This window comes from Limulus polyphemus, unplaced genomic scaffold (assembly GCF_000517525.1).
Source record: "Limulus polyphemus unplaced genomic scaffold, Limulus_polyphemus-2.1.2 Scaffold1362, whole genome shotgun sequence".
In the NCBI taxonomy this organism is placed as follows: domain Eukaryota; kingdom Metazoa; phylum Arthropoda; class Merostomata; order Xiphosura; family Limulidae; genus Limulus; species Limulus polyphemus.
The window spans coordinates 133,536-158,099 of record NW_013666972.1 but is presented as its reverse complement, the minus strand read 5'-3'; the positions used below and the strand labels follow the sequence as shown (position 1 = coordinate 158,099).

The following is a 24,564-nucleotide window of genomic DNA, read 5'->3' as shown; positions in this document are numbered from 1 at the left end:
TTTAATATAAAAATTAAACAAATATTATTCAAGATCACTTCACACAAAAATGCTGTCCTCTATTTGCAAAACTTTTTTGCATGCCACAAGCCTTTCACTCCCACACACACACACACAAAAGCATTGTTTTTTACACCACTGGTTATGAAGGGTACGAGTCATAGTTTTTTCAGTTACTTTATATATTGTTGTTGATTTTTAAACGTCATACAATTGAACACTTTTGTAACAAGAGTGTATGTATCGAAGTCATGCCTGTAATAAATATTTAGTAAGAAAACACGAGGAACATGGTATATTTTCACAACTTATAATGAACAATGTCATAACAAAATCATGCATATGTAAGTAACATTTGACAGTCTCAAAATAGAAAAATGTAATTTTTTATAGTGATTTTAACTAATCTACATTCTGTAAGCACTTGGAATTGACTGGGAATGGTTATTTTGTTTTGTGCATGTATAATGTCAACATGGGCATATTTATATATATATACAATTTATATATCAACACACAAACAGACCAGTTATAAAAAATCACTTTCATGAAGAATTGAAAATTTCTCCCGATTAAATTATCATAAAACTTTATGCTTGCCCTCGTGTTTTGTATAAATGAACTGTATGTTATGTATGTGTTGTTAATGTTGATTACATAAGTATACTCGGTGTTGCTTCTAGGATTTTTCTCAAGTGGGCCAAATCCCCCACTGACTTCCAGAAAGTGGGCCATTCATGTAATGAAGTAGGTATCAACTTCTCGAGTCATAAAAGCATAACATGATGTAGTAACTTATTTTATTCGAAGAAACAGTAAATTGAATCATTGCAATTTGTTTCATTTGTGTGTGTACTGAAAATATTTACGTATTCACTGACAAAACTTGCATTGCAGTCGTGTTCTTTGTGCCATTTTCCTTTATTTATTTCTATTTTTGCATCGTTTTGATGGCAAAATGTAGTAATTTGTTAGAAAATTAACTGCTTCTTGAACATCTTCATACCTTTCATTTTTTCCACCATTTTAAATCATTGATATCCCATAATATCAAGGGAATCTCCTGCAAAACTAAATGATGTCATAATGCAGCCAATCATATTCCTTTGAATACCCAAATGAGCTAATTACTGTTTGTAATTTTTTTGGGTACGATTATGATCTGTTGTTATGAAATTATTCATAATACAATACGAAGGGGTGGCACACAAAAAAATTAAGATGCATACTTTTGTTGTTTTTGTTTTTGCATGAACTAATATACAGCAAACGATTATTTTGCACCAGTACACATCCTAGAAGCTACACTATATACTATACACTAATGTAGTTTTATACACTATAACTGTTTAGATATGTATAGCATGGCCTACTGAAAATCTCTAAACTGGAATGTTGTACATGTTTTCATGCATTTATAGTAATTTTCTAATAAATTTATATAAAAATAAGACACTAATCATACTGCACTTATTACTTGCCAATTAATGTTCACAATGGCTGTAACTAATTGTGCTTATAATGAAGAATACGTGGTGGTCCCTAAAGCTTTGTTATATCTTTGCTGGACTGTATGTGCTAAGTTGGAGCTTTTGTTCCCTTGTGCATACATGTTACATTAAAGCATATGCTGATAAAACAGAAGAATTAAGTGAAAATTCAAAGCCATTGTTGCTGTATTGTGTGATAATATAAACAGCATGATTGAGCAATTCAAAACACATTTTGTTTCCACTTCCAGTTATTGTGATTGGGCTAGTAGTTAGGGTTGTGGGTGCACCAAGTTTTATTCCTTTAGGCACAGAAAATTTGTAGTTTTACGAGTTTGACCAAGAAGAAGAAGAAGAAGAGTCAACTATTTGAAAGTGCTCGAGCTTCTGAGTCTTTTGAAATTTGGTTGCACTTCTTTTTTTGTTTGTTTGTGATCTTTTGTGCCAAATCTTTCATCCTGACCTTGAAATATTGATAGCCAATTTATTATTTTTCAAAGCATTATTTTCAGACTTTCTTAATAGGTATGACTACATTAATATGTGTTGGCCACACTAATTTCCAGTGACAGGTAATAGGTAATATTCAATAGGGGTTAAAATATTTATATCATGAAGTTTTACATCTCTGCCTGGATATTTTGTAACAGACTTTCTTGGTATTGTGTATGATTACATTAGTAACCTAGCCTAATCTTCCAGTCATAGCTGCTTTGTGATGTTCATCAGTAGTTAAAATATTTATATCATGAAGTTTTACAACTAGTCTTGGTGCTCCAAACTTAAATGTTCATAGCCCAACCACTTTCAGGTTTTAATGGCTCAATCCATGTTACAATGAAAACATGCAATACATAATTATTGCTAAAGTATGTAATGATCTCACCGAACTTGTACAGTTGAAAAAAAAGGCTTAAAAAAACAACAACAACATATGATCCATATCAGAGTGATACAGGTGTTACTATTACAAATTATTAGTTCTAGCTAAGAACTGGATTGTATTTTGCACTATTTAATCAATCAAATTAAGATATGTAAGCTGTTACCATAGGTCGTGAACAACCTTCTGTACAAAAAAGCTTCAAGAAGGTTTTTTTTATGTATCAAATGAAGCATGGATCACTCTGTGTGTTTGCATTTTATTGGCATTTTGAAATGATAGAATAAGATACCTCACTGTTACAGATGAGAAATACTAGAGGTGTTGCATAATTAACCATTTTCATGGGGGTAGGGGTCAGATTTCATGTCATCATGTTTTGTAGACTTAAATTCAAAATTTTATAAAACTACAATTTTAGGAATGTATGTATGTATGTTTATCATTCAAATTTTAGTATTTTACATTATTTAATTTTTTAATTTAAAAGTAAATTTTAAAAATAATTGCTAAATATTGATTTTTGTGTGACACATGGTACATTGTCTTCTGCTTTTGCTCAGATTGCATTTTACAATTTCCTGTTACAATTCATTCTAAAGAGAAAAAGGGGTAACTTAGATTTATCTCCTAATCTTTTACGGTAATTATGAGGTCAGACAAATCAACCAGCCCTGTACAGAGTTATGGTAGAGAAAATAACATATATAAAATTTTTACTAAAAAAAAAAACCTTTGACGTTTATTTAGGAGGTTTTAGAGATTATACAAATGAAATCTGACAATTTTCAATACTATAGCTTTTGATAATGTATGTGTATCTTCATGAAATTCAGCAGACTATCAGTAAACATTACAAGTCTTTTGTACACAAAATATCAGATATTTTAATTAAAGATTTGCTTGTGAATGTTTGTTTTGGAATATTGGTTATACATGCAAAGTGATTTTGATTTTAAGATTAAAAAGACTTTTTTTTTATCGACAAATATCATGGTTACTTTGGTGGTTATGTAGTAGGTGCAATGCACCTACCCATAGTCAAAGAGTTAATTAAATTTTAAAGAACATCAATAATCTATATTATGATTTATGAAGGCCTAAACATTTTATTGAAACTTAAAATCTGTATGTAATGTGGTCACATCAGTTTATATAAAGCTGTAGCTAATATGTTAAGGTTATGTTTATTATTGATATGTTAATGTTATCTGTCTTGTATCATATAAAGGACTAGTGTTGATGGGCTTCAAGCCAAAATCATCATTAAAGCTTCATCACCATATCCGAGCAGGCCAGTTTGTATATCCTGATGAGAAAAGCATATCTGGTAGTACAAGGTTATTTTCATCTTTACTACAGCGTTGTTTGGAACGAGAGAAAGTAATCATCTGCCGATACATTCCACGAAAGAACACACCTCCAAGATTGGTGGCCTTAGTTCCACAGGTATGATATTTTAGACTTATTTTAAGATATGTAGTTTCAGTAAATGTGTGATAATCTGTTTAGATCCTTATTTGTCTGTTTTTAAAAAGTAATGGCTCATCCAACTTTGTATTGTCAAAGTGAACAAATTCTCTTGTCTAGCTTTAGTCACTGATAGTTTAGTCTCTGACATTTTAATATAGTGACATCTCTCTGAAATATATGGCTTTACCATTGACAAATCTAACTTCTGATGTGCTTGTGTTTGTTTTTGTTTCAACCTTGATTTGGCTTGCATTCACTTAAAGTGTTAGAAATAGTATGTTCCATTTGAAAAATGTTAACTATTTGAATCGATACTTTATGCAAGTCAGATTTTTCTTTCTATTTTGTTTTCTTCATTATAGCAGAGAATAAATATAAAACAGAAGGTGAATACACTGGAGGCCTACTATAATGCAGTTCACTGTAGCACAGAACTTGGTATAACAAGGGTCCATCTTGGACCCCAAAATTTTCATTTACATTTATTCTTTCAGAACATATTTTCAGTCTTTTTCATGAAGTGCTGAACATTGTTGAAATATAAATGATTCACAAATGACAGACTTCTACCAAATAATACTTATTGCCATCCAATGAACAATTCAACAAAATGAAAGTTTATTGTCAAACTTTCTCATTTCATGTCACTTTATATGAAAATATGAATTTAAATAAGTATGACATTTAACATTCAAGAAACTGTGTTCTTTATTAATGGCTGGATTATCAGTTACACTTTCATTGTTATTTTAATCATATATTTTTGAAAATTAAACATAATTAGATTTAGAACCAGCCAGTGAGGTGGTAGCCTCATGACTAATTAAGGGGTTTAGCCAATTAAATTGGTTTGGCTCTTTTGAAAGGACTTCATTATAACATGGTCTCACCTATAATTAGGACTCACGATATGGATCCTTTGGAGCACATTATAGTGGGGCCCTAGTGTAATACATTGCTAAATAGTATTGTTGCAAGTTAAAGATTGGCTTTCAAATATTTCATGCATATCTGCAGTAAATAAATAACTGATAAAACAGAAGTTGACATATTTTTGTCAGAAGACTGATTAATAACTTTTCTGTGGATATTTTAAACCATAACAAGTGGGCAATACCATCTTATAAAAATGTTGGGATTTTTATATTCTTATTGAAGATAATTCATTAACTTGTAGTAATTTAAAAAATTTTTTGTGACAGAAAGAAGAGAAAGATGAAGTAGGAGTCCAAGATATACCACCAGGGTTTCAGCTGGTATTTCTTCCATTTTCAGAGGACCTGCGAAAGCTGAACTTGGAAAGTAAACAAGAACCATCTGAGTTGTTGGTTGATAAAGCTAAGGAAATTGTTAAAAAGCTGAAGTTCAGATACCATCCTGAAAACTTTGATAATCCAGGTAATGCACAAACTATACTCAGCTCAGAAGTTCTTCAAAAAAAGATTTGATAACTATGCTACGTTTAGTGTATGTTTTCTTCACTTTAAATACTTATACTGAAACAAAGTTATAATTGTTTCTCTGAAAGATGGGAACTTAAAACCTTGCAATAAGTTTGAATTAGTATGAAAAAAAAATCATTCTATCTAATAAAAAAGAAAAAGCATACATATGGTTAAAACTATGTCTAATATTTGTAATCTACTTAACATATCACTTAAAGTTGCTGTACTTGTTACTGTGACTTGTGTTTCTGTGCAGATAGTGTATGCATGAAATCATAGTACTGAACCTAAAGGTTAAAATGTCTGTGTAGTCTTGCAGAAATATATTTATTGTTGGTAAGTATTTCATAATGTATCTAAATGTATTGTTTAAATTATTGCTTGTTGTTTGACAAAAGATTACAAGTGTTTGCTCCACGATACTCCTAACTTAACTCCTGCCATACAAGCCAGCCCAGCATCTTTTAGTACTTGAGCCTAAGATGGTCAACAGGGGGAGGTCATGCCAGAAACCGATGATTTAGGGTTATTTTGATAGATCTCGAGGAGTGAAGCTTGGCACAACTTCTAAAATGAAAACAAAAACTAAATATGACATGATGAAATCTATATGGATTATACTATGATGGTACCATACCATACTGGGCATTGTATCATCTTTCTTATATTTACTTTTCATTACAGAAACGGTATTTTTACTTGAGAATCACAAGGGACATCATCTTGTAATGCATTGTGCATCTGCTTCAACTTCAGCACTGCATCTTTGTGCTTTACTGTGCTGTTAATTTCATAAAATATTCAAACTAATACTTTCTTAAATATGATTCCAGTTTCCCTTTTTGAACATAACGATACTGTTATGCTCGTTTTTTTTTTTATGTCTCACTGTCAGTGTAGTAACCAATTGACGAATCTCCGATTCAGCTGGTATGTCAAATTGATTGGGATATCTTTGAATAAGTTTTTCCCTTATCTGAACTGGACCCATGGTTTAGTTTAATCACTACACTTAAATTTAACCTTTTATGTTCACAACCAGATCTAGAAAATTTCAAGCTTGTTTCATTGCTACATTGTTATACTTTACATTTACAAGTTAGCTTCTCCATGTTGGCTCTCATGATCTTGGGTCCAGTAACAGGTCTCGTTTAGCAATGTAGCCAAATGTCTTCTTTTTTTCTAATCAAAACAACCCAAACCTTTCCGGAAGGACTTATTTTTTGGATCCACATTGAGATGCCAGGCTGGCTCGTTTGGTAGGTGTTAAAATGATAAACACCTTAGAGATGGTTTTATTTAACACATTCAGATGTCAGTATTTAATACATACCATTTTTTAATGCTGTATTTTTAACTTCTTCAATATTCAGTTACTGCAATATTTAGTGACAGTTTTACATCCATTATATTGTTTACTTCTTCAGTGTTTCATTTGCTAAAGTTGTTTGAATGTTTGCAAACATTATTCTCTAAGAGCCAGTGAACTGTGGCAAGGTGTTTTTACTAAATAATCAAACTCATTAATTACTGAAAAATGTATTCTTAATAATAAAATACATAGTATTCTAAATTTCTGCTAAAAAAATTTTGTGCGATTTTAAGATTCCTAAAATATGAAATTACACTGTAATGAACAATTAGCATTCAACAAATTACTAATCGGAGCTGAAAAGTAGAGAAACTTAGGATTTCTGTCTATGAGCAATAAAATTCAATATGAAAATTTTTAATGAAATTGTAACTGAAATATTAATAAAGTTATCTAAAATACCTGTTATGTGTATTAATAGTAATAACATTAAAATTGTGCAAACGTCTGTAGCTTAAGTTTGAGAAGCATATATGTAATAAACCAGTATGTTTATATAGTATATATAGGCTATCACGTGATGATAGGATGTGTGTGTTGAATGTATCACATTAATAAAATATAAAGTTTAAAATAAAAAATTATTAATTTTGTATAAATCAGCCAAAGAGAACGATAAAAGTGAATTTTACTTAGACTAAAATACTTGTTAAATGTCTGTATGGTAACTTTGAAATTTTAAAGTTTTTGGTGTATGAACATTAGTTATATTTGTGGAAGTGAATAGTGTAAAGAAGTTAGCAGTAATGAATACTCACATATTTCAATTAAGTATGTAATATTTATTTCATCTTCAGATACTTTATTATTCTCAAAAATGGTGAGACAGTTCTAGAATATTCAGATTTTACAGACTTATATTGTGAGTGATTTAAACCCATCAAAGTATGTAACTTAACATACTTTGTATGTACGAATCAAATAAGTGGTTGTTGCACACTTTTGTAAATTTAATATTTTAGTGTGATTTTTCGAGGCAAGATATACCTTTTAGTTAAGACTACTTTTAAGCTTCAAGCATCCTATGTGTATAAAAGTACAAAGGCTATTTTTAGGATTTAGGCATGCTATATGTAGAGCTACGTGTACAAACTCAATTCTGGTTGATCCTCTTCTGTCCAAAGACTGCAGAACAGAAGAGGATCAACCAGGAAAAGAAAAGCAGAAAAGAGAATTAAACAATTTCCAACCATTAACTCTTCCACCATCTGTTGTAAAATAACTTTCAGGTGAACCATTAAGTAACAAGCAAATGCCTATCTTAAACTTAGGTTTAAATTTTGCTGTTAAACGTAGTTCTGTACTAACTGAACAACTAGTTGCTACCACTGAAACTAACATTAACAACCTTAGCTTAAAAACGGAAAAAAATTAGTCTACATACTTTCTACCCATTCATAATGTAAGGAGAATAAGCTTAAAACTAACCTAAATAACAAATAAATTAAAGCTTTAAATGAATTAAGGTCTAACAGTAAAATACACATAACTAGAGCAGACAAAGGTGGCTGTATGATAGTCATTGATAAATCCCATTACAGACAAGGGGTCAACACTCTACTAAATGATGGCCCATATACTTTACTAAGAAATGACCCTACCAGTAAAGTTCTTACCAACATAAAGAAACTTGTTAAAGCATGTCCCATTCTTACAGCTAACCAAAAAATTTATCTTATTCCTACTCACTATCACTCCTCCTGTTTCTAAGATCTTCCAAGAAACAAGAAGAATACGCCATACAGACCTATTGTATCTAAGGCTCACCTGTACAAAATGTCGCTAAATTCTTTACTAAAAATTTACTTTTTTTTATTAGACTAACCCCCTTTCTATCTGAAAAATTCCAAAGACTTCATGAACAGAATTAAAAACATTAGACTAAAAACAGAAGAAAAAAAATCTCTCTTCACTTCCATACCTGTAGAACAGGCTCTAATCTGTTTAAAAGCCAAACTGGAACAAACTAACCTTGATCCTAACGATATAAACCACCTTACCAGCCTAACTGAATACTGTGCTAACAACACTTACTTTACCTATGAAGATAACTTCTAGAAACAAAACAGTGGCTTAGCTATGGGATCTTCCCTTTCCTCCCTACTTAGTGACCTATACATGTCTGTGTTTGAATAAGAACTATTTGGAGACATTTTCACACACACACACCAATTTGGCTACATTACGTGGACGATATCTTTAGCATATGGTGACATGGTAGAGACAGTATACCCAATTTTGAAAAATTTCTAAATTTTCCTCCTCTTCTTAGATGTTAAAGTTATAAAAGAAAACAAGAATATGATCACCAATGTATACAGGAAAAACTTTGCTGTATCTGTGCCACCACACCAAAAATTTAATCACCATCTATCACAAACAATTTCTACAGACTATACTTTCGTAAACCATGCAGTAGAATTCTGTACTCACAAAACGAACTTATACGTTGAACTTAACTACTTAGAAAATGTGTCTAGAGGTTTCAGCCTGGATATCATAGACAGAGCTTTTGTCAAATGTAAACATGTATCTTTGTTAAAAGATTATGCTTTTCTGTCTTATGTAAGAAAAAAAGTACTAAAGAAATATGGCCGAATTGAAGCTTAGTTTTTTATATATATATTTTATTGGATTTAAGGTTAGGGATAACTGAGAACAACTGAAAACAAGGGAAGATACTACATGGTACTTTGAAAAGTGCCATATTTTCTCTCTTGTAGCTTAGAAAGGTAAACTGTTTAGTTTACTAAAACTTTCAAAATTTATCAGGTTGTTGTGCTTTTAGACTTTCATGTATTTGAAATCTGCCTTGTGCAGTACTCTCCTTATTTCATGTGCTAGCACAGTCAGGGCCAATGTCCCAATTGAATATTTTTTAGCTTTCTTATCAGGAATGTTGTTGGAGACATAGCTTTGATCTTATATCTACTGTATTTAGCAAGATTGGCATGTCTAAGTTTAGAAATATCTAGAGACTATGTCCTTCTTTCTTTTACTTTGTACAACCAGTGACATAAGCAGTGCCTGCACACTGAGAATGACGATGATATTTTTCCTACTCAGTCTAGAACAAAATCTCTTCAGCATAAGATAGATAATTCAAATCGTTCTTTCTGTTATTCAGAAGCATCTTCCATAATCCACTGCATGTTGATTGTTTCTGAATAAATAAAAATTGCTTTTTACTTATTTTAACATTGCATTCAGTCTCCTCCCTTGCATCAAGCTCCACCTTGTCTGCAGTTATTACCTGAAAGGTAAGCCAGGACACCTAGAAATACCTTGCACCTAAAGTTATATGTTGGCTTCAATGTGATTGATACAGAAATGTAAGATTATTTTGTCTAAATCATTTGATTGTACTCTTTTTTTTACACTGATAAAATGTTAAGAAAAAGTATGGCAGTGAAGTAATTGTGTTAATTTAAAAACCCCAAAGTTGAATTGTTTGAACTGAACTGCTTAGAATAAAAACCAATTGTATTTGTTAATGGCAGAGAAACTTTTAACCTTCTCTTGGCCAACTTAGAATAGATAGAAGAAAGAATATAGAATATGAATTTAAATAACATTTTGTTAATGTGTTTTATGTTTCAAAATTAAAGTTACCAAGCTAGGCTTAAATTCTTAAAAAAAAGATTTTGAATTTCCCCATTTATAAATGGAGAAATGAACAACATATTTAAAGTCGACTAAAAATAAACAACATACATTGAGGATACACTGTCTATCAGTTTTATAGTATAGAAGAGATATTGCATCCCCACCACTATGTGGGTCCTAGTTCTACAGTCTTTTTTAAAAGCTATGGCACATTTCATATTTCCCACATTATATTTATGTATCCTGATGACTTCGTATACTTTGGTTATGTAGCATTATATTTTTATTAAGACTTGTTTTGAATTATAAATACATGTATAGTTTAAGAAAATTATGAATGTTGCAAACCATATAGATATCAAGATGTTAGGGTTAGTATTGGTTAATAGCACTTTTCCATAATCAAAATCCAGTTGTGGAAAGAAAGTCAATTAAATATACTATGCATTTATTTTTTCAAAAATGAAATACACTCTTCTTATGGCCTTTTTAAAAAAATCCAAAATTACATTTTTTTCTTGTGGCCATTCTCCTCTTTTTAAAGGTGTATGTCAAGCTCCAATAGTGTGGCTCATCTTGGGAAGTTTTCCACAACTTTATCTCTTTCAAGGTTTTTATCTGTATGTTGTAGATTTTCTTAGATAAGTGTATCCGATCTGAAATAGAGAATACAATCAAAGATTGTTACCATTTGTTTACAGCTATTCAGAAACATTGGCGTAATATTGAAGCTTTGGCCCTAGACAGGGATAAACCTGACGATATGGAAGACCACACCAGTGAGTGAAGTTTGTTTATACTGAATCATAGTATAGTTTTCTAGTAAAAGGTTAACATTATTTCAAATCTTCTGGGTAGGTTTAGAAATAACCATGTCTGTCAGTGGAAACATGTATTATATGTCTCAGCTGAGAGACGTAATGTTTTTCTATTGCTTCTTCTTCATTCTTTCTTCTCCCAAACACTTTTCAGTCGACTGCCATTCCTTCATTTCTCAGCAGATTGACTTGAAACTTGGTTGGGTTATACCTTGGTCCAATATGCCTAGACACTTTGTTTCATTTTTTTTATTTATGCCTTTTTTAAGGATTATATGGGGTCAAAAGTATAACAAACAACACAAAAATATATATTTGTGACTCCTGTGCAATCATACTTACGGTAATCAAGATGAAAATTGGTACAAATATAAATTTTCATGCACCCAACACTGACAAAGTTGGAATTGCTTATTTTGAGTTGAGTCTTTTGGGGGGGGGCAGAGCTCATTAAAAGGCATAATTTTGGAGTTTTGGGTTAATCACCCAGCTATATTTCGACCAATTTACATATGATTTCATACAAAAATACTTTTCTACAGTTTCCACACATTGACAGACAAAAATGGTGGACTTGATTGACCATTTTTAGTAATTATAGGGTAAAGATGAAACAAAAAGCATATTTTTAGGGGTTTTTTTTACAATTACTCGGCTATATTTCAGCCAATTTAATGTCCAATATGCCTGGGCAAATGCAATGTGTCTCCACCATACAATCCCAACATGGCCAATTTTGATACCAAAAAAATTAAAAACTGTCTATATTACTGATTGGGACACCTGCAAGAAGGTATCTTTGTACCAAATCACACATAATTTGGTTGACATTCGCATGAATTGTTCACAAAAACCCCAAATTGTGCTTTCCTTACTGAAAAATTGATCAAAATACAAAAATTCCACAATTGTCCATATCTCTGTTTGGGACCTGTAAAAAAAGTATCTTTGTCTAAAATTCATTGCAAGTTGGCTGAAATAAAGCAGAATAATTGTCAAAAAACCCCTAAAATTATGGGTTTATTTAACCTTTTGACCACCCTAAAATGACTAAAAGTAGGCATGTCCCATATTTTTTATCTATATGTATGGAACCTGTAAAAAAAAAGTTTCTTTGTCCCAAATCCCTCTTTAATAGTATTTGTAATTTTACTTTACTTTCCTTTTCTATTCTACTTAACATGGCTAGGAAATTATTATTTGTTGTTTAATAAAAAGTTAACATTATTCCAAATCTGCTGATTAGTCTTATAAACAATCATGTTTATAGTAAATGCTAAGTTTTATTTTCTCTTTCTGTTTAATATACTTGTGGAGTTAAGTTTTCTAGTGAAATGTTAATATTGTTTTAATTGTGCTGACTAGTTTCAAAACAAAGTTCATTTAAGTTCTGTTCAACATATTTGTGAAGTTGTAAGTCTTAGAGTAAAATATCAATATTATTTGAGATTTGCTACATTATTTTAGAAAAAAAAACTATTTATAGTATGTCTACATCTTACTTTTCATTTGAAACTTCTAACAACATAAGATGTTTCATAATTAAAATAAAGTGTATACGTGTTATTCAACGGTGAAAAATAAAGACTGATTAATCCACATATTATGAAAATATAACAAAAATTTAAGTAGCCAATGTGATTTATGTATACTGCTGTTGATTGTTTTAAAGTGATATATCTGTGAGGTGTGAAAAATAAATCAAATGATCAATTTTAAGTTAAATGTTATAGAGTACTAGGCTAAATGTCTTCACATTTGTAGATAAAGGCTGATCTGATCTAGATAATAATTTAGGTACATAAAGTACCCATATTAAAAATAACACAATACTGTCAACATACAATAAATTACAACAGATTGTATGGTATCATAAAAAATACTTTAAAGTTACTAATTAGTGAGGAACACATTAGTATCAGTTATCATGTGTGTGTGTATTTAGGCTTAAGCTTATATAATTGTATATGTTTGTTTTATTGTCAGATGTAAAATACACAAAAACAATTTTATTTGTGTTACTGTTAAAGGGTTAGTTACATTTACTGTGTATTATAAAATTAAATGAAAAGAAGAACAATTGATCAGATCTATTGTGTATTATTTTATTGGTGAATGAAACGAGCAATAGTTAAGAACACCCATACTGTGACCAGCTGAGTACTACAATGTGTTAGATAGTATGAACACCATGACCAGCTGAATACTACAGTATTTAAGACAACACATATACCGTGACCAGCTAATTACAGTATGTTAGAAAACATGTATTCCATGACCAGCTGAGTAACTACAGTTTGTTACATATTACTATAAACTATACTACAGTCTGCTAGGTAAAAACATGTACATCATAACCAGTAGAGTATTACAGTATGTTAGGTAGCAACATATATAAAAGAATCGGCTGAGTAACTACAGTTTGTTACATAATACTATATACTATACTACAGTCTGCTAGGTAACAACATGTATATCATAACCAGTAGAGTATTACAGTATGTTAGGTAGCAACATATATAAAAGAATCGGCTGAGTAACTACAGTTTGTTACATGATACTATATACTATACTACAGTCTGCTAGGTAGCAACATATATAAAAGAATCGGCTGAGTAACTACAGTTTGTTACATAATACTACTACCTAACATACTGTAATACTCTACTGGTTATGATATACATGTTGTTACCTAGCAGACTGTAGTATAGTATACAACATATATAAAATGATCAACTGAGTACTATAATACTTTAGATGACAACACCCACACACTGACCAGTTGAATACCACAATATGTTAGGTAACAACATGACCAGTTGATTATTACAGTATGCTAGGTAACAACATATATAAAAGGATCAACTGAGTACTATAATATTTTAAATGACAACACCCATATCATACTGAGTACTTTATTTCTTATTGTTTCCTAACAATTAATCAGGAAAATTTTGTTTATAAGTGCCTGACCAAGAAGCCATTGAAAACAGAGCAGGAAAGTTAATAGAAGACTTTAAAACTCTATTTCCTGGTGGATTACAGGAAGAAACAAGTGGTAAAAGGAAGCAGGTAGAGTATTTATCAAAGTCCACTCTTCCATATTTTAGCCGCTTGTTCTCAAGGTATGATGTATAAGTCAATGTTTCCCACACCAATGATTTTTTTTTTATGTAAATAAGAAATACTAGTCATGACCCACTAAACATTTGCAGTAGTTTTTATGCCTTTCGCTTGAATTTTCCTTATTCTATCATTTTCACACATGTCATTTAAGCTATGTTTTCTTACAGGCTTTGTGTGTTAGATCAATAAATCCTGGTCTATTTTTTAAAATTTTATGCAGTCAAACAAACAAACTTACATAGACAAAACTTTAATAAAACTGCACGTAAAGTAAACAGTATAATGATGGTATTTATAATAGTGTACAGAGTATGAAACAGTTACGAGCATTCAGTGTATGACATGGATTTATGAGTTGAAACAAAGAAACTCGCAAAAGTGAAGAATAAAACCCATAGTAAAGAAAAGAGTAGATAAAAGGTGTTTATAGCAGTCTGTGGAACAAACCAAAGCTAAGTTATTACAAAGTAAAGTAAATATAAAGTTGTAATGAAGGCAAACTTAGCTGAATATACAGAAACGTCGGAATGTGTGTTTACAAAGTGATAAACATATAGTTTTGAAGGAACTGTGCATATGTATTTTATACCTAAATAAGTCGAGAAAGCCCATAGAAATTGTATTTAATGTAATGTTAATTTTTTTAGGAAAAAACACATGGGTTAAGTTTTGTTTATATGAAATGAAATACCTTTCAAATTAAAAACTAAATTTGAAATTGAAGACATTCCTTATATGTTGACAACGGCATTATGCCATCATGTACCATACTCATTGCATTGAAAAGCTTGACTAAGCAAAAAACAGGTAGGTGGTTCTGAATGGAAAAGTTAAAATGCAATCTGGACTCCTCGGACAAAGGCCTTTTTAATGATATGAGATTTGTATCGTTTCATCGAGAAACTTGTGAGAAAAGTTCCGGACAGACAAATGCAAGCGTATTACTTGTATAGGTATTGAGGATTTTAAATATGAGTAAGAATGGACAAGAACACAAACTTGTCCATTTACGTAACATATGACTAGTGCTTTCATGTATAAGAATATCACAGTACAGTGTGCTGCAAGAAACAGCAACACTAAATTAAATATGCTATATCAATAGCCCAAACAAATGTCAATGTCTCAACTAGCCAGCTCGTAACTGATGAGACTTGAAGTTTTGTTGATATATGTCAGCACAATTACCCTCACTGACTGTAGGGTAACCCATAACTGCTAAGTTGGTGAATTACTACTCTTTTAGATTAACAAGACATTCTCAAAAATAGAAGAATGAGCTGTTGTATGGGGCAGGAGTCTCCACGTAGGATTAACAATGAAAGTGTCTATTATCTCATCAACAGTAGATCTGGGTAATTAATCAGCCCCATTACTCAGTAGCACAATGTTCCTCAAACCATGGTATATACAAGCAAAAAAAAGAAAGAAAAAAAAGAATGGTTGGCAGTGGGTGCTGTCAAACAGGTTGATCTTCCTTCTAGTCGCCAGCCAACAACAATAAAAAAAACAGTTAGTGGTGGTTGGTGCCAGCCTTTTGCTTTTCACCTAGCCAGCATTAGTGGCAGTTGCAGATAGCCTTAGTAACTTTACTGTAACAAAGATAGGCCTAGCAAGATTGGTGGCAATATTTTGATTACTTTGATAGTTGGAATAATGAAAAATGGTACTAATCAGAAACCCAAATTTCAATTAGTTGATTATTTTCATTACAATCAATATAATTGTAATTTAGACTAATCAGTTGTTGGAATAGTTGAAAATGGTAATAATTGGAAACACTAATTTTGAGTAACATGTTAGTTTACACGACACTTATTGATGTTAATTGCTGCTCATAGGTAACTGACTAAATTACACTGCTCTGATTCACGAGCACACGTTAATAGAACATGGCTTGGCTTCAGCAAATGCAGACAGAAAGTCTTACCCTGTGTAGCTCTTTTCTTACACAGCAACCACACACAAAGTCCACCTCTTTTTTTTTATCACTCACTAATGCATCAAGTAGAAAGAAACATTCCATCTTTCTTCTGTTTCTCCACTAACATGGCTTATTTACTCATATTGTAATGGAAGTATGAGGACAGGGATTTATAAAACATTCTCAGTCTCGCAATTTATCTTCGCCCACATTTTAATAATACTTTTTCAAATCAATAAGAAGTCGAGTACATTCAAAATCACACGAGTGGCTCAACTCAAGCTATGGAGACAGGCAAACCTGATTAAAATTCAGGTGAGCCAGACAACAAGAAGAAAAAACTTGGCTTGAAAGTCTGCAATCCACCATGAAGTTGCCAAAAAAAGTGAAGTAACTGAATTATCAGGCATACCTGCTACAAGAAAATGTATAATATGTTTGTGTTTCTTGCAAAAACTCTCCCACTAGTGAAACAACCTTAGACTATATCGAAATAAAAGACATAAGATGAGTTGGAAATTTGTTGCTTAAATTGTTTTCAATTTTAGTGAAACTTTGCTTTTAAGCCTATTTCATAGATTTTTTGTATGTTATTTACTTTTATATTTTTGAATGCATGCTGACAATTATATCGAAGTTGATTTTCATCTAACAACAAAATTTGCAGTTTAAATGCTTTATTACTAGTTGCTGTGAATTTGAGCATAAGAAGTTTTTATTTGTACAACTTAGAAAATCAGATGCATGTTGACTGTGTTTTCAACTTCTAGCAGGTTATAACTGTTTGTTTTACGTTGTTTTATTTTTCATTGCTGCTCTTCTTCTCATGTTTATTTTCTGTTGATATCACAATAATATTGAGTATCATGATACTTGAATTGGTATCAGTATCGTGGAACAAAATATTGGTATTTTGGCCCACAACTATTAACACCCTCAATGAATTGATATTAGGTGGTCTGTTCCTCAACGTCTCAGTTTTTTAATCTTTACACAGTAAGAGCGTATTAGATTGTTGTCATTTTTCAATATTGTGGGTAACTCATGAATACAGCACAACTACTCAACTTTGTTAATGTTAAACAATCTATTAGTGACATTATGCAGCAGACATTCCACACACAAAAAAAAAGAGCAAAATTTTAACTTTCATTTATTTTGGGGCAGAAATTATTTACTATAGAAAATATAACTTCATAAAAATATTCTCTACCAAGTACTAATTAGCTCGTAAAGAAAGAAAAAAATAGACTGCTTTTAGGACAGTCTCATACACATACTGTGTAGAGGTAAAAAAACTTTAAGACTGGGAACAGCTTTGTACACTCTTAAAGTTCAGTTGTTGTTTTTATATTTACACTGTAAATTATAGAGTAAGTGTTTTATTTTATTTTGGGACTGGGGACAGTCTCATCTTTAAATATTTATTGTGTACCATTAAACATTGTTTTTTCTTTTAACATTGTGTTATTTAAAGATGACTTTTTTCAGCCACTAAGTCCTAATGGCTGATAAATAGCTGTTTCTTGACAAAGGGTTCCAGGTCTCTATGTGGACCAATTCAGTCAAAACACAGATGGAAAAGCACATAAAAACTTAAATGCGATAGTAGTACAGAATTATCATTATAATCTCTCAGCCCTGTAGACACTAACAAAATGTTGGTCTATTACTTATTCCATTCCATTAAGTTACACTAAAAAGGAAATATTTAACACATTTAGACAGAAATACTTTAAATATGTGTGCAAGTATTTATGTAATTTTAAGTATTAAACAGTCATGTAACATTTTATAGAAGAGGATTAAAAAAACCCAATAAAAACCAAATAGTAACTCCAAACCTTTACATAAAGTTTAGTGCTTCCTACTGTATTTCTGACTTGGTGTGATTTGTTTAACAATATTTCTATGGCTGTACATATTATATGTATGTGTCTTTTCTATCAGGGTGCATCAACTGGTGGAGCTGCTAAACGAGCAAAGTCTGAAGAGCTTGTCAATGTAGACATTAAACATGAGGCTGAGGCTGGTCAGGTAATGTCGTGAATTATATAGTATTGTAGTTTGACTTAATACATTTGTGTGGCATAGGCATTATGGTAAAGATTGTTAAAAAGTGTTCTTAAGTATAGCATGCTAAGAAAATATTTTGAGTGCCTGTTCAGTATTGACTGTTTGTTTTTTGTGAAGTTTTATGTTTTGTTGTGAACACTATGGATTTAATCATCATTAGATTGATTTGTTAATTAAAACCTTTAAACTCATATATATTTTAAGCCTAAAACATACACTTTGATAACAGTAGTTGTTAAAGTAAAATTTTCTTTCCCCTTATTCAGCTGGGGCGACTGACGGTAAATGTACTGAAGGAATTTTGTAAAAAACATGGAATTAAAGCAGGAACCAAGAAGGCTGACATCATTGATGCCATCAGTAATTTTTTTGGGATTGGATAAGTTTAAATGGTGTTGAAAAAACTTTACGAGAATTGTGTTGAATGAGTCGTACGTGTTACAACTTTTAAATAATATGTGAAAAATACATTTTATGATTTTAGAATGTTCTTTATAATTAAAATCTTGTTGTTTTATTTCATCCATTGTGTTTCATTCATTTTAACAAAAGCTAAGATTTAGCGTGTTTATCCATGTGAAAAGTTTTAACTGTAGTTCTTAGTTTATTGTTTTCCCATTTGTTTTGTTCTCAGTTTTTAAATCTCTTTCAGTTATCTTTCATCATGGATCTATTTGTATTGTAAATAATGATAATTATCTGCAAAAGGTATTTCACAACACTTTATCAACATCACTAGTATGTCTAGTCTGACGGGCCCTGGGATTGGTCCAAAGACCTTGTCAGCACTTGAAATGACATATATAGTGTGGTTGATTTATTGTCACATATTTTTATCTACTTTCACTTACAAGTTTTAAAAAACACTATTTTTGTTTATTTGCAAAGAAGGGATTAATTTAAGACATACTTGCAGTTGGATTAAAGCTGTGGGACCCTTGTATTTGATAACTTAAAACCATTTTTCTTATGGACCAAAAAAACTTGCCAGTTTTACCATCCCTGGCATTCTGTAGGTTCTGTAGTACATGGTTTAGTAATTCTTTCATTAGAATGTACCCTTCTTGAAGAAGAAAAAAAAGAAACAACAAGTGAGAGCCTGCAAGTATCTGTAGACAATCTTAGGGAGGCATGTTTATCTTATTGAAGAATCCCTTGATAGTTAACAAGTTATTTAAAACATACAATATTTTACATGTTTCTTTGTGGTTAAATTTCAAAGGAAAATGAGAACATGAAATTTAAATTAATTTGTAAAACTATACCCGAGTAGTGTGATACAGATCTATGTATAGAGGTTTTTTTTACAAGTCACTAAAATTAAATGTTTCCTTGTGTTAGAGATTGAAAAACGTCTTTTCTTTTTATATGAACAGAGTTATGACTTTTAGCAAAAATACAGAAAACGTAACATAGCTGCTGATATGACTGATAGATGAGAGCTAACTTTAAAAATGTTTTAGAAGAAGAAAGTATTCAACCATTCTATATCAAAAACAAAACTTTATCAAGCTCATTTTTAATTACAAAAGCATTTTAGATTATTAAATATTATAAGTTTTTTTTTATATAAATTAGTAAGTGGCCAGTAAAATAACCAAAATGCACATAATAAGCTAACAATGCAAAATAATCCTAATCTTAAAAAATGTGTAATAAATAAATGAAATTAATAATAATAAATATACATATTAAGCATTTAGCCAATAGCAGCAATAAAACTAACATTAAGGAATGAATGGATTATAACTTAATTACAAGACTCGTAAAAACTAGATATTTACATCATACACAATCACTGATTAATTTTTTCATTAAAACTTAACCTGTAAGTGAAAGTTGCCAAAATAATTTTAAAGTTAAATAATTTTATTTCTTGCACACTGTCAGATTTTTACTTAGCTGAGAAAACTTTTGACGTAATTGTTTTAGAAAGTTAGGATACTCTCAGCTCAAATTCATAAAGATTTCCTTTTGTAAGTAATTTAATAAAGTGTAAAGTTTTGGGCAGTAGTTGTGAATGAAGATGTAAATTAATTACCATGAAGCTTTAGGTCAAAGTTGAACATATGATGGTTTAATGACTTTTAAGAAAGACAAACGGATACCAATGCACGAAGGTCAGAGTTGTTATAATGTCTCATCCTTTTAAATTTGGCCAAACTGTAAATTTTTGGTACAATATCTGAAAAAAAATGCTAAAAATTATTTCAGACTTCTTGTAAGTTTAAGCTTTTTACCTTTTTTTTTTTCATTACTTACAAAAGTCAGAAGTCGGGGTTTCTTGAACAGTAAATGTGAGGTCCAGCATAATTAGGGCACTTGACTCGCAATTTGAGGATCTCAGGATCAAATCCCTGTCCCAACAAACTTGCTCACCCTATCAACTGTGGTGGCTGGTGGAAATATAATTGACAGTCAATCCCACTATTTGTTGGTAAAAGAGTAGCCCAAGAGTTAGTGGTGGATGGTGATGACTAGCTGCATTCCCTCTAGTCTTTCACTGCCAAATTAGGGATGGCTAGCGCAGATAGCCCTCATGTAACTTTGTGAGAAACTCAAGACAAACCAAACTAACCTAGTAAATGCAAAAGATCTCAGAATAAAAAAAATTAATTTCTATCATAATGTATTACTAAACCTAATTAAGTTACATGCTTTGGGTACTAGATTTACTTTGAACAAAGAACCCTTAAAGCCCAAAGCCATTTTATTAGTTCTGCATGGCCATAGCTGGTAAAAATTTCAAATTGATACGCATACTTAATTTTAAATGTTTTTAATTTAAATACTTGTCAAGGTATCGCAAAATTTACCTGGTATTTACACATGATGAGACTTGCAGTTCTAGTGTTATTTGAGATTAATGAGACACATTTTAAAGGTGTCCCATCATTCTGTAAACTTAAATTTTTCTGGAAGAGTGAAAAATTGAGATGGGGAACAACTTGAACTTGCTTATCATGTAATATCCACCCTAGCTACCGTGTTTCAAGTGTTGCATATCCCAGTTTTTCTTCATAGCAGCAGTGTTTATGCTCCCTCAGTGGCCCAACTAATGAAAGATTCACATGTGAGATGTATAAAATTAAAACTTTTTTCCAGAGTACCCTCTGATGATACTTATTCCAAGTGGTATAGGCTCATTTGTAAGATGGTCACTTATGGGACCCATTGGCCTACCTGGTACACTGATGCAATTTATTAAGATCCTTTTGGACCAGCACAGCAATCTTTGAGGCCCCCATACTCTCAACAAACCCCAGATTTAATACTACACGAAACAGTAGGAAACATTGTTGTAATTTAGTGTATTACTTATGTAACACTGCCTTATTTGGTATTAAGATGACATTGAACCAATAGTTTTAGTACAGTTTACAAAAACGTCTTCACTTGCACCATATTTTCATTGCTCCTGTAGGTTACTATCATAAACATTTGAAGAAAACAAAATTACGCATTACATGGTAAACAAAAACAGAATTTTACAGTTTGGGAAAGTCGAGTTTTGGGTGTGAACATGTGTGCTATTTTAACTACCCTCCAACAGATTGCAGCATATAAAACGAAGATGATGGTGGAACATGTCATAAAATTAAAAGTGTTAATAAAAATAAAGCTACACTTTATGTAGTAAGTATATCAGAAATCAATGCAGTAACTATGTAAATATTGAACTTAAATTTGAATCATCCAAATGGTTTGCAGTTTCAAGCTATTAACTAATTCTAGTAATGTCCAAATGGATTTATAGATTAGTACACAGTATTCACAGAAAATGGTCAACAGAGGACTTGCCATTTTTTTTTTATGAAGAAACATATTTGCTTTACTTAAGATAAAACACTAAAGTTTCATTTACATATATTCATGCAAATGAAATTAATTAATAATCGTGATATAAAAGAAGTGGAGTTCCAAAATTTATTCACCCAAAGTTGTTTTAGACATTTGAATCTGATAACTTGCCTGTTTTCTGATACTAAACTGTAAAATATGTTAATTTATTAACATATTTGTAATGGAATTTACTTTGAAAGTTGAGAAGATAACATATTTTTATTTTTTAATGTATGGACGAGTGATGTAGGTTTAAAGTACTAATTTAAGTGTAAATAAATCTCAATTTGCTTATTAATACCCGAGAAAGTGTATTGAAGGTATTTTCTAAATGAGTAAAATAAATTCCCTTTGACCCTAAATTCCTCTGGTGAGTCAGTGGTAAGTTTACGGACTAAAATTTGGGGTCGATTCCCCGAGATGGTCAGAGCACAGATAGCCCATTGTGTAACTTTGTGCTAAAAAAAATTATCCTGGATCCTAGCACTCGAGGAAGATATTGTGTGTTAGTTGGTTGTCTTTTAGAACAAAGCCACGTTTGACTCGTGTCCACCGCAAGGAATAGAATACCAGATTTTAGCGTTTTAAGTCAATAGACTTATCGCTGTCCCGTCGGGTGACAAGATGATATTGGAGGGTTGCGGAATGGGCATAATTTTGATTATTAAAATACTTAATTCATTACTTCCTATTATAAATTACAGTAAAGGTATTTCGTGCATTAAAAGCTAATTAACTCCAGAATCACGACAAACTCCTTTCTAACAAACCAAAAAAGTGAAAACTGAGACCTGTTTTGTTTTCCTTTTACGGAACTTTTTAACAACTGTACTTAGTTCCAAGTTCTATTTATATTCACTTCCTGCCAAACTTGATGTCAATATTATAAAATATTAGAATATGAAATTGAATTAAATAACTCTCAGGCTGTCTAATATTTTGGTGTCTGTAAAACAGAATTTTACTCATTTGTGTGAGATAAACTTTGCTAAAGTCTTTGTTCTTCGTCTTAATAGCAGATGCATTTGGGCCATAGCGATGATGAACTTGATCTCCTCCCTCGGACATAGTTTCCTTTTTTAAAGCTTAATTTCCTGAAAATATTTATGTCTACTTTTGCTCAGATTCATGAATAACATGTACATTTCCATTCTGTTTTACGTGACAAAAGGAAGTCAACAGGCTAAACAGTTGATAAGCATACTAATTTGTATTTGTAAACAACCAACTAATGGTGGCAGAGTAATAACGATAAGCAAGTATGTTTTAGACTCGTAACGTGGAAGTAACACAAGCTTAAGAATAAAAAGAAACCTAAGAAATTTTCCACTTTAGAATAATTATTATTGCCTAGCTTTCAATTCCCGTGCTGAAACCTTCATGGGGCATAAAACACTTTCTAAGGACATAGCAACAGAGAAAAAAAATGTTTTAATATAGCATTCACAACATCTGTAGAATGTTATTAGTCAAGGAAATAGTTGAGTACCTTTCGCCTTAGTTACCTAATGAACTTAGTCATTCACCTAGTGTATAACGTGTGCCTTCTCCTGGGAAAGATTTCCGTAAATGAGAACATGCTGTATGAAAGTAGACTAATATTTTCCAATTGAAGACGAGAGACATCTTGAAGATACACCTCCCTTATCTTTCGATGGTGATGACGAACAGCGATGTGAGTAACACACCAACTCTGGGGAAAAACAGCCAATTATCTCGTGTAAATAATGCTGTTTTCTCGGGCTGGAACAGGTTTTTCTTCTTCCTCACTGAGGTCTCTAGAATTTTCAGTAAAAGTGCCATCTTTCGTTCACGCTTGTCAGTTTGACTGTTTTGTGTCTTGAATAAAGTTTATTTTTGCCTTACATTTGTGTCTAGTCTCTTTATTTTCATAACTCTGTCAAAGTTAAGGGTTTAACTCTGTATGATGTATTTTGTCCAACCTCCTGTTATTCTGTGGATCCTACCTGTTTATATGAAGGGAAATCGGTGCAACTGAGATTTCTACAGCTGTTCCAAATTTGACATGGGAGAAACTGAAAAATATATATATAAATTCGGTTAAAGGATCATTTTCACCCTCTTTCGTGTGTTCTAGAATATCACGTTAAAGATCGTAATATACTGACAAGTGATGTTCAGATTATTCATCATGAACCAATAGAAATAAAGCAGAATTTTAAGTCGCCTTTCTAATCAAACGTAAACCCACTATCAATAAAGCTATGTTTTTAACAGTGTCACCTATTTTTGTTTCTCTTTCTCTCGATTTCGATACTCGTGGTGGGCAGAGCACAGGTAGTCGATTGTGTAGCTTTGTATTTAACTTAAAGAACAAACAAACTCTAGATATTGTTACGTCTCCGTTTGTTAATTAACTTTCCGTAACTTCGTTCCGACGAAAGTTTAGCGACACAAGTCCTTACTTAATAAAACTGGTTTATTCTTTCCGAATACAACTTTACGATACACTTATTTTCAACAGTCACTCTATAACAAACGCTATAT

General features: G+C 31.4%; 1 protein-coding gene across 1 annotated transcript in view; it reads left to right on the top strand.

Annotated features, from left to right (window-relative positions):
• LOC106463261 (X-ray repair cross-complementing protein 5-like) overlaps window positions 1–19,180 on the top strand; it is a 59,037-nt gene extending 39,857 nt beyond the window's left edge. Inside the window, exons 11-16 of the mRNA XM_013923273.2 lie at window positions 3,605–3,822; window positions 5,049–5,244; window positions 10,971–11,048; window positions 14,053–14,159; window positions 18,088–18,174; window positions 18,480–19,180. Of these exons, the coding sequence (XP_013778727.1) occupies window positions 3,605–3,822; window positions 5,049–5,244; window positions 10,971–11,048; window positions 14,053–14,159; window positions 18,088–18,174; window positions 18,480–18,596 (803 nt within the window). The 3' untranslated portion in view covers window positions 18,597–19,180. The remainder of the gene's footprint in view (window positions 1–3,604; window positions 3,823–5,048; window positions 5,245–10,970; window positions 11,049–14,052; window positions 14,160–18,087; window positions 18,175–18,479) is intronic.
• Window positions 19,181–24,564: the final 5,384 nt, after the last annotated feature.